Source organism: Varanus komodoensis, unplaced genomic scaffold (genome assembly GCF_004798865.1).
Source record: "Varanus komodoensis strain SLA01 unplaced genomic scaffold, ASM479886v1 scaffold14_1, whole genome shotgun sequence".
NCBI lineage: Eukaryota > Metazoa > Chordata > Lepidosauria > Squamata > Varanidae > Varanus > Varanus komodoensis.
The window spans coordinates 21,927,418-21,940,590 of NW_025335438.1; the positions used below are offsets into that span (position 1 = coordinate 21,927,418).

At 36.6% G+C, this 13,173-nt stretch overlaps 1 protein-coding gene across 1 annotated transcript; it reads right to left on the reverse strand.

Annotated features, from left to right (window-relative positions):
• Positions 1-3,577: 3,577 nt before the first annotated feature.
• TTR (transthyretin) lies at positions 3,578-8,236 on the reverse strand. Its single transcript, XM_044424284.1, has 4 exons — positions 8,168-8,236; positions 6,815-6,954; positions 5,068-5,203; positions 3,578-3,783 (listed from the first exon to the last, which is right to left on the reverse strand). Exons 1-4 carry the CDS (start codon positions 8,234-8,236, stop codon positions 3,676-3,678), a joined length of 453 nt encoding a protein of 150 aa, XP_044280219.1. The 3' UTR covers positions 3,578-3,675.
• Between the last annotated feature and the right edge of the window lie 4,937 nt (positions 8,237-13,173).

A 13,173-nucleotide genomic window follows, 5' to 3' on the forward strand; every position in this document is an offset into this window, starting at 1 on the left:
TGGCATGAGATCATATTTAAGCAGTTGATTCTAGACAAAGACTTTGACCTGTTTATAGTAACAGACCAATTTATAAGTGTTGGCTAGTACTGACTGTAAACAGTTACTTTTGAGCTACAGACCTCCCGTACAGTAACTCCTATGTGAGTTTACCACAACATTTTATGGGAATAATCTTTTAAATTTTGTTTTATTATCAGGTAATGCTAATGATGCTTGAAATAATGTTATTTATGTATATGACAGGTATATTTTTGGAATTCATCAAAGATATTGCATTTCATTAGGATGCTTTTGCAGTACGTTTGGTGTTGGAACAATGTCTAACCAATATATTAGCTAAGGTTTTATATGGCTGTTTTGTAGACATTTTCATTAAAAACAAAACAAACCATCACTAATTCTTCCACAATCAGAAGAGCAAAGAAGTGTCATTATTAGAAGGTTAATGACTGATAATGAGTAGGGAGCATTGGTGAAAAGATTTCACATGAGAACAAGTGTGGTGTAGTGGTTAGAGAATTGGACTGTGGCTCCGGAGTTGTGGGTCTAGCCATCCACTAGGTCATGAAGCTCACTGCGTAAGTTGTAAGGATAAAACGGAAGAGGACCATGTCATTCACCTAGGGTCCCTTGCAAGAGGGAAAAATGAAGGATATAAGTATATAAATATAAATATGTAAAGAGTAGAATATTCCAGGCATTCACGATAAATTAATGGAGTTAGCCCAAGGAGTTAGCCCAAGGAATGGAGTTAGCCCAAGGAGGAATGCCTAGAAAATACCCCTTACACTAATTATCTTTAATACTTAAAGTTCTCCTTCCTTCCTTCCTTCCTTCCTTCCTTCCTTCCTTCCTTCCTTCCTTCCTTTGTAAACATTCTCTGCTTTTCTATTAAAGCCAAGTCTCTTCTCTTAATGACTGATTGAAGGGATGAATGTTCTCACCATTTTGTGGAGTTGTTCTCTCCTGTTTCTTGTGCACCAACGCATGTAGTTGGGGTCTGTATATCCCTCAGTTTCTGTGCAATGGGTGAAGATTGTCATATAGCATCCTTTTTATGAGCACTGTTCTTAATTATATTTACATACTAGTGCAATTAACATGATGTGAAATGCATGACACTTTCTGCTGTAATTTGAAACACAGGCATTTAGATACTGAATGCTATTATTTTGCTGACTGTTGCCAAGTTTCAGCAATGGGAGAACCAAAGAATTGTTTGTTTTCTTTTTACAGCAAGTGTGTCAAATAAGCATTTGCATCAAGAACAAAAAGAATGCAAATAAAAACACTTATTTGCATCCTAGACTAGTTCTTTATCAAATCAGTAAAAACTGTTCTCAATTTCTTTTTAAAAACCTCAGTATAATACTTTATTTCAGGTTGTTTGTTATTAGAGGTTAAAAAAGGACACTTCCAAATAATTTATGTTCATCACAGGGCTAGCAAATTTACAGAGATAAAAATGAATAGATCTTGCCCATAAACTTGCAATATTAAAAATACATAACACAAGTTATGCATACAAAAAGTATTTAAATTTGTGTTCTTTTCTCCTAATTCCCCAGTTTATTTATGGATGTTTGTAAATCTGAACTAATAATTTATTCTGTACTGTCCTGATTTAATATGGCCACCTTATTTGAATAAATAATTGTTGACAACTCATTGCATAACTTTTTATAAAGGTGCATATTTATTTATTTATATGAAGATATTATGCCTTTAGGCATAAAGTGAAATTTTTAACTTGACAGAATACAAAACCCCAAAATATGATGTACAATTTTTCCTGCTTAAATATGCTATTCTATAGCAGATTTTAATATGCCATGTGCCTTTAATGTAGCTTACAAATGAAGCTGGGAGCCATTCACAATCTTTATCCAGGACTTCATTGTGAAGCCATTGACAAATTAAATATGCTTTCTAGTTTAGTGCTGTTTGCAATTATCTCTTATTTAAAATAAGACTTTTGAATTTAAAATGAAGATTTATAATTTAAATGAAGCAATAGCTATAATGTAATAAATGGAGTCTATTTGGAGTATTAATGATTGATTTTAAAACTTCTCATCTCCTTTCCCCAATATTTTAAGCTAAAATGAGAAACCATTGAAATATCTATAATAAATTATTCTCTTTTTGCCTTGGATATCTGTGTCTGTTTTTAATTCAGTGAAGTATTGAGTTTGTGATTTATTTGCTAACTATAAATGGTTAAAAAGTACTAGTAGCACATTAAAGAAAGTATACTAACATTATTTTATTTTTCCAGGTTTGAAATGCTTATTAAATATGTGTGCACACATGCACATGTGTACACACACACACACACACACACACACACACACACACACAAACTAGGAATTGTACTGAATCATGCTATGACCTATCATGTTGCTCATTAAAATGTTTGTACTTTTTAAATGCATTGTCTTTTGAAATTTAGTATCCTAAAGGCTAGTATCCATTAGGAGAAGGCGGTGGCATATAAATGCAAAATAAAAATAAATAAATACATTAAATGCTTATTTTGTTCAGAAGTTATTTTGATATCATGTAACCTACCATTTGTTTACTGGATGGACTTTACTAACAATACATTCTTTCATGTTAAAGGTTTTCATGTAGCTGTAAATTTTATGCTATAAAGTTCAAATTAAAAGAGACTTGCCTCTTCAAATGTTAAAAGTACTGTCAGTTCTAGCTGGGTTACCAAAACTGCATAATATTAGAAAATTATAGCCCAGATAATCAGTTATTAAATTCCTCTGTACATACCTATACCTATTTAACTATCTTCAGATGTCCTGTGGTATTTTTGGGCTAGGTTTTCTGCTATTAGTGCTGCTAGATTTAAATGGAGATAGTTGCTTGCCCTGCCTTCATGAAAGGGAACTTTTGTGAGCACAAGTTTCCATCCTATCATGGAGTGAAATTGTAGGATATAAGCCAATGTGTATAGGATTCTTTAGTTTTGCAACAATTTAGTTGCAGCATTTTCCAGCACTTTACAAGGTATAGGCAACAGTAATATTCTACGTTTTTCTCTACAAAAGAGCCCTGAAGAAGTCCGTGTAGGATGGGTGTAAGCAACATGCAATTCTCCTGATGTTTTGGCCTACAACTCCCAGCAGTCCTTACCACTGACGTTGCTGGCCAGGATTGTAGGGACTTGTTGGCATGTTGCCCATGTCTGCTGTAGGGTGCTTATATACTTTCCGTCTGTCACCAGCAAGGCTCCCTTCTTATCAGAGGTGCTACTTCTCTCTAGGCCTCCAATACCCCCACCAGCCAGAGATCCTGTAAAGTTATACAGACCAAATGAGCAAACAAGAGCTCACTACTTATGCTGGCATCTGGGTGTTGAATATGCAATGGAATTTAGGGATTGAGCTGTATTGCTGGAATTGTGCATTTCACTTGTGCGTTTAAATGGAATCGACTTGTTCATAGCATGCACATGCACTCACACACAAACATGAATGACACAAAATGTTTAGAGAAGAAATATTTATTGATACATTTCATAAAAGGTTTAGCCAAGATGTCAGTGCTAGATGCTATTATAGTAAATGAGCCATTGATTATACATGTTAACTGCTTCCTTTAAAATAATGCTACACAAATGGAACAGCATAGAGAACCTTGTAAGAATAGCGTATGGTCTCATTCCTTTGGGTCACTGACAACAGCTGTGGTAGAATAAGAAAAGGGACTAAGAAGAGCAGCAATGGTGTAATGACGATGGCCAGAATCGTTAGCAGTAAAAATCACCTGTAAAAGGAAAACACTGAGTTTGGCATACATACTTTCTGTTTCCATAAAAACTGTAGAGGTAGGATAATACCCTTACATTAAAAACTAAGGATCAATAATCACTTGACCTGATTTATACACTGTCCAATCATTCCCATCTGTATGTGGACTTGGTCTAGCATCCTTGGACTGCCAAATTAATTTCAGTAGAGGGAACAGATCTTTATACAAACAAAGTAACATAGATACTGGTTCCTTGATTGCAAGTGGGAGAAGTAATATGTTTATATCAAAATTGCTATCAAGAAAATAAACTATTTATAGATAATATATACTTACATTTCACTTAACACAATTAAAATGTGGAATGTCATTGTGATACAATGAATTCATATGTAACCTGAATTCAGTTGCCAAACTCCCATTGATTTTTTTAGGCTGAACATAATTTTGAAGAATTCAGTCCTATAGTGTTCTCTGTCATCATTGATCAATGAGAAATGTGTCTCATTAGGGCACAATCCTATGGTCAATAGAAACTCTCTGAATAGCCTCAGTAAAATTCATAATTCCAGCAATGACCTTGAAAATGTGTTTGAAAGTCAGATCTGGGACTATGAATTCAGTCCTCTACTCTCACAGCAATGTGGGCTTAAACAGAAAAAGTCTTGTAACTCCCAGCATTCCTCTGTTTAGGAATGTTCTTCATCAGTGAAGTACATTGTTTTAAATTTAAGGTATGACTGGATTAGCATGACATGTTAAGTCATGATGGTATATTAGCTAAAGTGCTTTATGATGCATCCAAACCCAGGATTTTTCCTAAGGGGTGGCTTATACATGAGCCCAACTAACCATGGTTTGTTATAACAAACAACAAAATAAGCCATGGCCAAGCCAAAAACAATAAAAAATCAAGCACACAAAAAACCCTGAAGATCTCCTTGGCAGCAGGTGATTGTCTTTCCCAGGCACCACAAAGGATCCAAGCAGCACCTAGGGACAGCTGAAGAAGTATACCCACCACTCCTCTCAGCAAGCTTGACATAAAAACAAACAGAAGCGGCATCAAAGGCTGCTTTCATGCTCCTATTTGTGGGCATGTGAGAAGTGCTGCCCCAAGGAGGGCCATTGCTACCTGGGGAGGCTTCCCACTCCTCAGACCAGTCCTTTGGCATAATTGACAGTAAGAAGCTATTCCACATTCTTACTTGTTTCTTCAGAAACTAATGATAAGGGAGAAGAAATTTTTATTTTATCAGTTTATGCTAGATATGAAAAGATATATTTCCAAATACTCACATCAGCATATTCGTGAAATGGGGAAACACCAAGTGCCCTCCAGTATGTGCTGGTGTCAAACTCTACCTTGTACAGACCTTCTACAAATTGTTCATCTGTTGTAAGTTCATGGATTTCCCCAAATTCATTTGTTTTCCTATAATGAGGATATATAAAAGTAGTTAGGATAAAAATATCCTAAATAAATAAATAAATCTGTTCTTATGGCATATGCATTTATTCTAACATTTATATCATCAATTGGATCCAAACTGAGTCATTCCTGGTGTAGTTCCTATTGACAGAATAATCAAAGTGAATTGATTTCAGTAGGTTATACCTTGGACACATCATGAGAAGGCAAGACTCACTGGAGAAGACACTCATCTTAGAAAAAAAATGAAGGAAGTTCAAAGGAAAGACCAAATATAACATGGGTTGAATCTATAAAGGAAGCCATTGCCTTGAACTTGGAAGAACTGAATGGAGTGTCATGGACAGAATATTTGGTTGGGCTTTCGCTCATAAGGTCACCCAAGGCCGAAGAAGGCTTGATGGCACATAACAACATAACTACAGCAACTCTAAATCTGGATCCTGTGTGTGTAGGGGTTTCTGATTCATACATGAAATGCCAGGGTTTTTCTTCTCTCCCTCTCTGTTTCCATGTATTTCATTCCATACCCTTTTTGTGCAGTACTGCCCTTCACTGAAATAAATGGGGAAACCAAATCATGAGGGACTAATCCATTGTGCTTATTGAACTGTTTTTATGCCTTTTAGGGCAATGGACCTGAGGCATAGGGAACTACCAACTTTTTGTTGTTGTACTGAAATAACAACATGAATCAACATAATAAAGAGCCCAGATTTCAGATGTTTTAGATTATAATCTATTTCCATTTATTTTGGGGTATACTCTACCGAATTCAGGGAGAATGCAAGGTTTGCCTGGAAATTGATTCATTTCAAGAACTAGCTGCTTTCAAAATACATTTGAAAACATGTCAGGGTTAAGCAATTCTGTTTGTCATTGTCAGAGCATTTTGCCATTTTCAGTCTAAAATAATGAAGACTGAGCTTTGTTTGATTTGGTGAGAAAATATGTATGCTAAGAAAAGAAAGGAAATGGAAAGCTTTAACATCTACATTTATGGAACACATGTGGCACTAGCTGATAGCATCAATAACATTTCTGGACAGAGTCCGTGCTTCACATCCTTCCCTAACATATCCATTTTATGCCTAAAAATATTGATGGTGTCTATTTCCCATCTATTGTCTGTAGATAACATTGAAAAGGTCATTCTTATGTAATTCAACACAACTTTGGATGCTCTGGAGTGGGTGTTGGCAAATTGCAGCCCTTCCCAAACTTTATGTAATTCCCAAGGTTCTTATGTAGCTGTTGTGTTTTAGAAATGTGTGATTATAGTAAATTTCAAATATGGATCTTATTACACTCAGGCATGGTGCTCATTCAATCAATGCTGTGCTATGTAACACTGGAGAAGCACCCCTGTCACTTTTCTGCAGTTTTCATCTTACTGATATGGGATCACAGGTAGTGTCCCTAGTGCTAAGGTGAACAGTTTTCCCTATTGCTTTGGGAAAATACAGGTAATTTATACAACCTTTAAAAATAGTAAGGTGTACAAGTGAAGGTTTGTGGGGAACAGGCTTGTGTTACAATTTTGTGCAATTTGGGAAATCAGGCTCAATAAACTCAACTTACTCTTCAAAACATTGTACATGCACTATAAATTACCCATTAGCAAACTCCTTCCAGGTTCCATCTTCAGCTTGTTTAGACACTCTTACGACTAGGTTGGTAGCTGGGCTTCCTCGAACTGCATCAAGGACTTTCACCATAAGAGGGCACTTGGAATCAATGGAGCCATGGGATATCTTGATGATAAGGCAGAAGAAAACACTTTATCAGTGATTGCATATGGGTCCACTGTCTTGTGGGCACAAAGGAACACAAACTATTCATCTGCCTGTACACCACCTAGATTTGGCTGATGGTAGTGGTGGGGAACTTCACTAGAACTAAGAGTTAGTGCAAATGATGTTCTCTTGAATAAAGCCACAGTATGCAACTATTAATTCAAATATTTCAAAGCAGGCACAAAAGAAAGGGGTGGATAGGTAAGTTTAAGCTTTACTTTTAACAAATAAGTATTGCTTGACTCATATTCCCTGAAGAAGAATACCAGTTTTTTCCTTCTGCATGGATTTAAAGGCAGTCCCTCAATGGGGCTTGAGATATTTAAGAATGTTTATTCCTTACAAACTGTATGCTAGATGTCTTTTGAGCATTGTGCCATGGATTTTTAATTATCTGATTAATGATGTGAATCAGAGAGACTCAAACTTCACTGTTCCTTGTAGACAGAAGTATAAAAAACATGTTTAAAATGATGTTAGAGGATCAACAGTAAACATGGAACAGATTCTCTGTTGCATAGATGACACTGAAATATATAGGAGTCAACAAAAGACATTTGCCTTATTTCTAACTCCTTAAATTATTTGAACTAAAATATTCCAAAAACAACTTATAAAAGCATATAGTAGAGCAGGGAAAGAGATAGGGAAGTTTCACAAAGAGTAGCAGAAATTTAAGATTTAGAGGCAATGAGTATATAAAGATACACACACACATACAAATATACATATATAAAACACCAGTACAGAGCTTGATTTTTTAATACTGACAACAAACCTAAGCCATGTATCTAATTTTTCATTTATAGAAGGCAGATCTTCCAAATGATACAATATTCTGCATTATACAATAAAAGGGCTTGAAATGTTCATTCAACAGATATTTGTTTGAGAACTGAAACCGTTGGCATCCATATTTGTACCTGATAGACAGTGGCAGGCATATGCTAGTAATTCAAGCTACATCTTTCAACCATTTTCCCTCAACACACCATTAATTATCAGTTGTTGGCAGCTGAATTCTTGTTATTTTCATCAAAGGAATTTGTCCCCAAAATGTACCTAAAAGATATGGATCAGCATATCTGTCTACAGCACAGATTCTCTAATACACTGGTGGAAAAACTATGCTTTCACCTCCAAGCTCTTGTACAATTAATGCAGTGCTTACCAGTGGTGCAGCTTCAGTGAGATACACCATTGCAGCCAGGCAAATGAGAAGCAAAGAAGAGGAGGCCATTGTGTGTGTGGATGGTGAACCTCTGCCAGCAGCGAAAGGCTCTTGAGATTCAGGTTTTTATACTCCATCCCACTACAAAACAGGCTACTTATCAGGTGCCCGTATGACTCTAAATCTGCTGATTCTGATTATTTACTTAGCAAGCAGTCCAGCTGTGTAGTTTTTCTATCCATTGGCCTCTCACAGAAATCCATGGGATTATAAGATGTGGAAGGAAAGACTGCACAGGTGCTGGAAGTAAGACAATCAGTAACCCACACAAACATGAACCTTGCCTATTCGGATTAGGCTGTCAGGACATCACAAGTGGAAAAAGATGTTAAGCAACTCTTGTTTGCTTAGATGTGACTGCCTGTAGAATGCACACAATATGTTTGCTGTTTCATACATGGAGCAGTGCACAATAGCCATCCTGCTCTTGCTTGTGGAGACTTGCAATGGACTCAGTTCTGCTTGATATGAGTGCTTTTCATGCTAGATCCTACTGTACTGTGGTGGACCATCTTGACTGACCTTCATTCAAACCATAATATTCTTTAGGGCTCATCCATACAAGGTGCCTGGGAGAAGGTTATTTCTGCCTGTTTCAAACCCTTGAGCTCATGTTTGGAAAAAGATTACATTACAGAATACCTTAGTTTTCCTTCATAAAAACAATTAACAATGGGGGGTTCTGGGTGGTACCACTGTTTGCGCTAGTTCAGGGGAATCCACCTCCTCCACCACCAGTGAGTAACTGGCTCCATCTTGCCATATCATTTGCAACATGTAAAACATCCCTCTTGTTCCAGTGCCTTCTCAAAGCAAGTGATGATGGTTAGTTCCATGGCAAGAAAAAAATGCAAGCTGTTGCATCTGTAGATCAACCTTCCTCAACCTAGTGCCCTCCAAATGTATCCTGAGAAAATGTCATAGTACAATTATGCCACAAGCCTTCTTTCAACATCCTCCCATAAACTCTTGTGTGGGAGTCAGATGTTTCAGTGAAAAGGACCTGTAATTGAAATTAGAGTACCATTAAAACAGCCTTGCAAGCATTCCTTACCTTGCACAACTGATGCAGCATTCTGTTGGAAGAAGTATATTATTATTATTATAACAAGCTTATTAATAGTAGTGGTGGTGGTAATAATAATAATACCAATAATGATTTCCAACATCCTTATTTTTGGTTAGACCTCCCTAAATCCATTAAGCACACCTTGATATGGAATAATGGACAGCACATAATGAAAATTATCAGTTGTTGCTACCCCTGAGTATTTACCACCAACTTGAATATAGGCATTGACAACTTCAGTCTAATTCCTCAGCTCTTCTTCATATTTTAATTCCCTAAACAAACAAACAAACAAAAAAACAGAGGTAAGAACTATTTTTGTTTGGGGACATGACTTCAGTTTGAAAGCTACTTCTGTTGTATTTCAGGAGGAGTTACAAAAAGATCAAATGTTCTGCTTCTCAATTTGCACAATGGATTTTTTCCCCCTGAGAAGGCCCACTGTCAAGATTTTAACGTGGTGATGTTTCAGTAATATTGGAATGGCCAGCAAGAATTCTTCCAATGATCCTAAGGTCTGCTAGGTATGTATGACAGTCTCACTTGTGCAGGCAGGGAGAGCTCAATGGTAGAGCACCTGGCATCTCTAACTACAGCTGGAAATATTCCTTTTTGAAAACCAGAAGAGCCACTGATGGAAGGAGACATACCGAGCTAAATAGAGCAACTTCCCATGAAGTGGGAAATATATGAGCATCCAGCCTCACCACCAAAGTCAAAATGAAAGCCTGCAGTGCCCATGGCCAGCACATAATGCAATATAATATATGGTATTATATCTGTATTTTATTGTCTGTAAACCATTCAGAGAGCCATCACAGCTGAGTAAATGACATACCAAAACTATTATAAATAAATAAAATACAAAGGGCCCCAATATTACTTGGGATTAACTTTGATCTCCATACTAATGATAGTTCCTATGACTGAGTAGGGCAGAAGGTCCTGATGCTTTGGACTTCAACTTCCAGAAGTCCCTGCTAGCATAAGCAATGATTTGTAATGTTGGAAAAATTGATGTCTAAAACATCTTGAGATCTGTTTACACACACTACTGCCTCAGCGTAGTGTGTATATATCACAAAGAAAGTGCTTTTGTAGTACTTTGGTGGTATTCATTATTTCTTTAAGACAAAAACATGGTTTAAACGTAGGTAGAATTAGTCTACTTAAGGGCTGTGATGAAAAGAGTTGCCTGTTGGGAGGTAGATGAAGGGCTAAGGATTAGTGTGGAGAGTCAGGCTTCCTCACAGGGGAAAGGAGCGGTGTTCAAGGAAACAGACTAATCCACAAATATTCAAACATCTAGTGGATTATCTGGATTCCAAAGCATTTGAGATCCACCTGCTGTTATTTGGAACACTATTTTCTAATAACAGGACCTCCCTGGGAGTCAGTATTGTTCTTAAAATGATTTTTTCTTTAATTCTTTTATTTACATCAAAGGTGTTTTCCAGTTGCTATGCACTTGGGTATAGCATGGGTAATCCTGTTGGCCATTTTCTTGTATTTTGTTTCTAAAGCTGATGTTTTATTCAAGGAATTTCAAGATGCTCAACAGTAAGTCTCCAGTAGTAGATGGGGATTGGGGCTTTTGTCAGATACTTGAGGAATAGGTTTCTAATGATATTTTATTATATGGTGTCATGAATATACTGAAATATATCCTGAAAGATATTTTGTTCATCTGTCTATTCACACATATATCCTGAAAGCAGTATAAGATATATCCACTGAAAAGTGAATTTGCTTGTTGATTGGTATCTATGATCACATTTGAATCTGACACATATGTCAGCAAATACTTTCTTTTACTAATACTGCAACCCTACTCATATTTGCTAGGGAGCAAGACTCAATGAGACTTACTTTTCAGTGGAACTGTATATGATTGGATTGTAAGAAACCCTTTTTGAAATGGAGATAGTCATCTTTTGCTCCAGCATAGCCATTTCTAAGAAATATAAAAATAATTTAAGTTGGCCATAAGTCACAAAGAAGGTACCACACCTAGATTCAGTTATCTGACAGTCAGTGAATTCAGCAGGACTATCTCTTAAGCAGATATACAAAGATATAGTGCAAGTAGACTCAACTGAGTCTAATACTGATTCATGGGTAAATCTTATGCAAGTTTAATCAGAAGTCATCTCCATTGTGTCCAATGGGAAATATGTTTAGCAGGCATATTTATAATTTGATGTATTATAATAATAGCTGATATATGATTAGGATTAGCACCAAGGAAAGCAAATGAATTGCACCATTTCCACCATGTTTATATATGAAGATATATGATGTTTCTATTCTTATTTATAAATCAGTGTTGTCACATCAACAATAGCTTTTGAGCTCCCAGGAATTTTGGACAAGAGAAAACACATTTAAATAAATGAATCCTTTGGCATAAGTCCAGCTCAGAAAGAGAAACCTTCAGAATGGTTTTGAGATGCTCAAATCTATAGAATTTGCATTCTGGCACTGACCCTGCAAAGAAATGGAACAATTTAACTTTGAAGGACTCTGGTAGAAAAGGATCATTAATTGTTTCTGAAGTGTTACACTGTTTTTTCTCTGGTTGCCTATCTATTCCAAATAATTCTATTAGACAAAACATTCTATTCACTTACTTTAATAAATATTCAGGCTGCTAGCTCACTCTGTCTAGACAATTGACCTGGAAATATAAATCAATTTGCTGTGTCAGTTGCATTATCTCAGCCCTCATCTCTGTATTTCTGTTAACTGCATGGCTTATTGTTAAAATGCTACTAGCTTGATTTGTATAGAATTGGCTATAGGAACTGAGTTCTATATATAGGTCATTTTTGGTGGCTTAGGTGGGCACTGCAAAGTCCTATCTTGTTGCTGAGATGTTAAAAAGCAAAATACAACAGGCTCAGACTACAATTATATATCCAGTTATCTGATAAGCTGTTAGATCAATGGGACTTAATTTTAACAAAATAGGTATAAGATTGCACTATTACTTGGAACCTCCTCCAAAAATAGTTGATGCTGACCTTCAGAAAAATGACAAAATCCACATTAATATATACCTTTATGGGAGGATCCAGAGTGACTGCTCTTAACCCTCCAAATTTGGAGGACTGGCATTTGTCCACTCAGAGAGCTTTGGCTACAGGGCAGTATAGAGATGATGATGATGATGATGATGATGATGATGATGATGATGATGATTTGATGGCATATATGAACAACATAGAGGCTAGGATTGCCTCAGTCCTTCCATTGTCCTCCAAAATATTTAGACAGCCAGTTTCAGGAGTCTCAATGTTTTCCCCTTCCTTGTGAGGAGGAAAGGCCAGGATTTCTCAGAAAATGGGAGTGCCTCACATCTCACCTCCATGCCCCTCTCTCCACCCCATCTCTACCCACCATGGTGTTACACCATACTTTGGTTATGACAAAATCTGGGTCCAGCACTAGATCATCATGTAGCTATTTATATCTTGACTTCAGTAAAGCTTCTGACAAAGTACCCCATGACATTCTTATTACTAAAAAAGCTAAAAGTGAACTAGATGGAACAACTATCAAGTGTATCTACTGTTGGTTACAGAATCAGACTGCTTCTCAATGGCACAGTCTGGGGTGAGGTAACAAGCAGTGTATCACAGGGCTTAGTCCTGGGAACAGTGTTCTTTAACATTTTTTATTAATGACTTGAATGAAGAGGTGCAGGAAATGCTGATCAGATTTGTAGATGGGTGGTGGGTGGTGGAGCCAATATCCTGGAAGACAAGAACAAAATTCAACACTCTCTTGATATGGTCTGAATTAAAATCAGTAGGGACTAATGCTCAACTCTACACCTAGGAAAAGGGAACCAAATGCACATTTACAAGATGGGGGA

Bases quoted from the DNA above. Each gene is read 5' to 3' on its own strand.
- TTR (XM_044424284.1), bottom strand. From the start codon at position 8,236: ATGGCCTCCTCTTCTTTGCTTCTCATTTGCCTGGCTGCAATGGTGTAT. The intron at 5,204-6,814 runs GTAATTTATAGT...TCCTCATTATAG, and splicing joins TGGAAGGAGTTTGCTAATGG to GAAAACAAATGAATTTGGGG. The intron at 3,784-5,067 runs GTGAGTATTTGG...TTCCTTTTACAG, and splicing joins CATTTCACGAATATGCTGAT to GTGATTTTTACTGCTAACGA.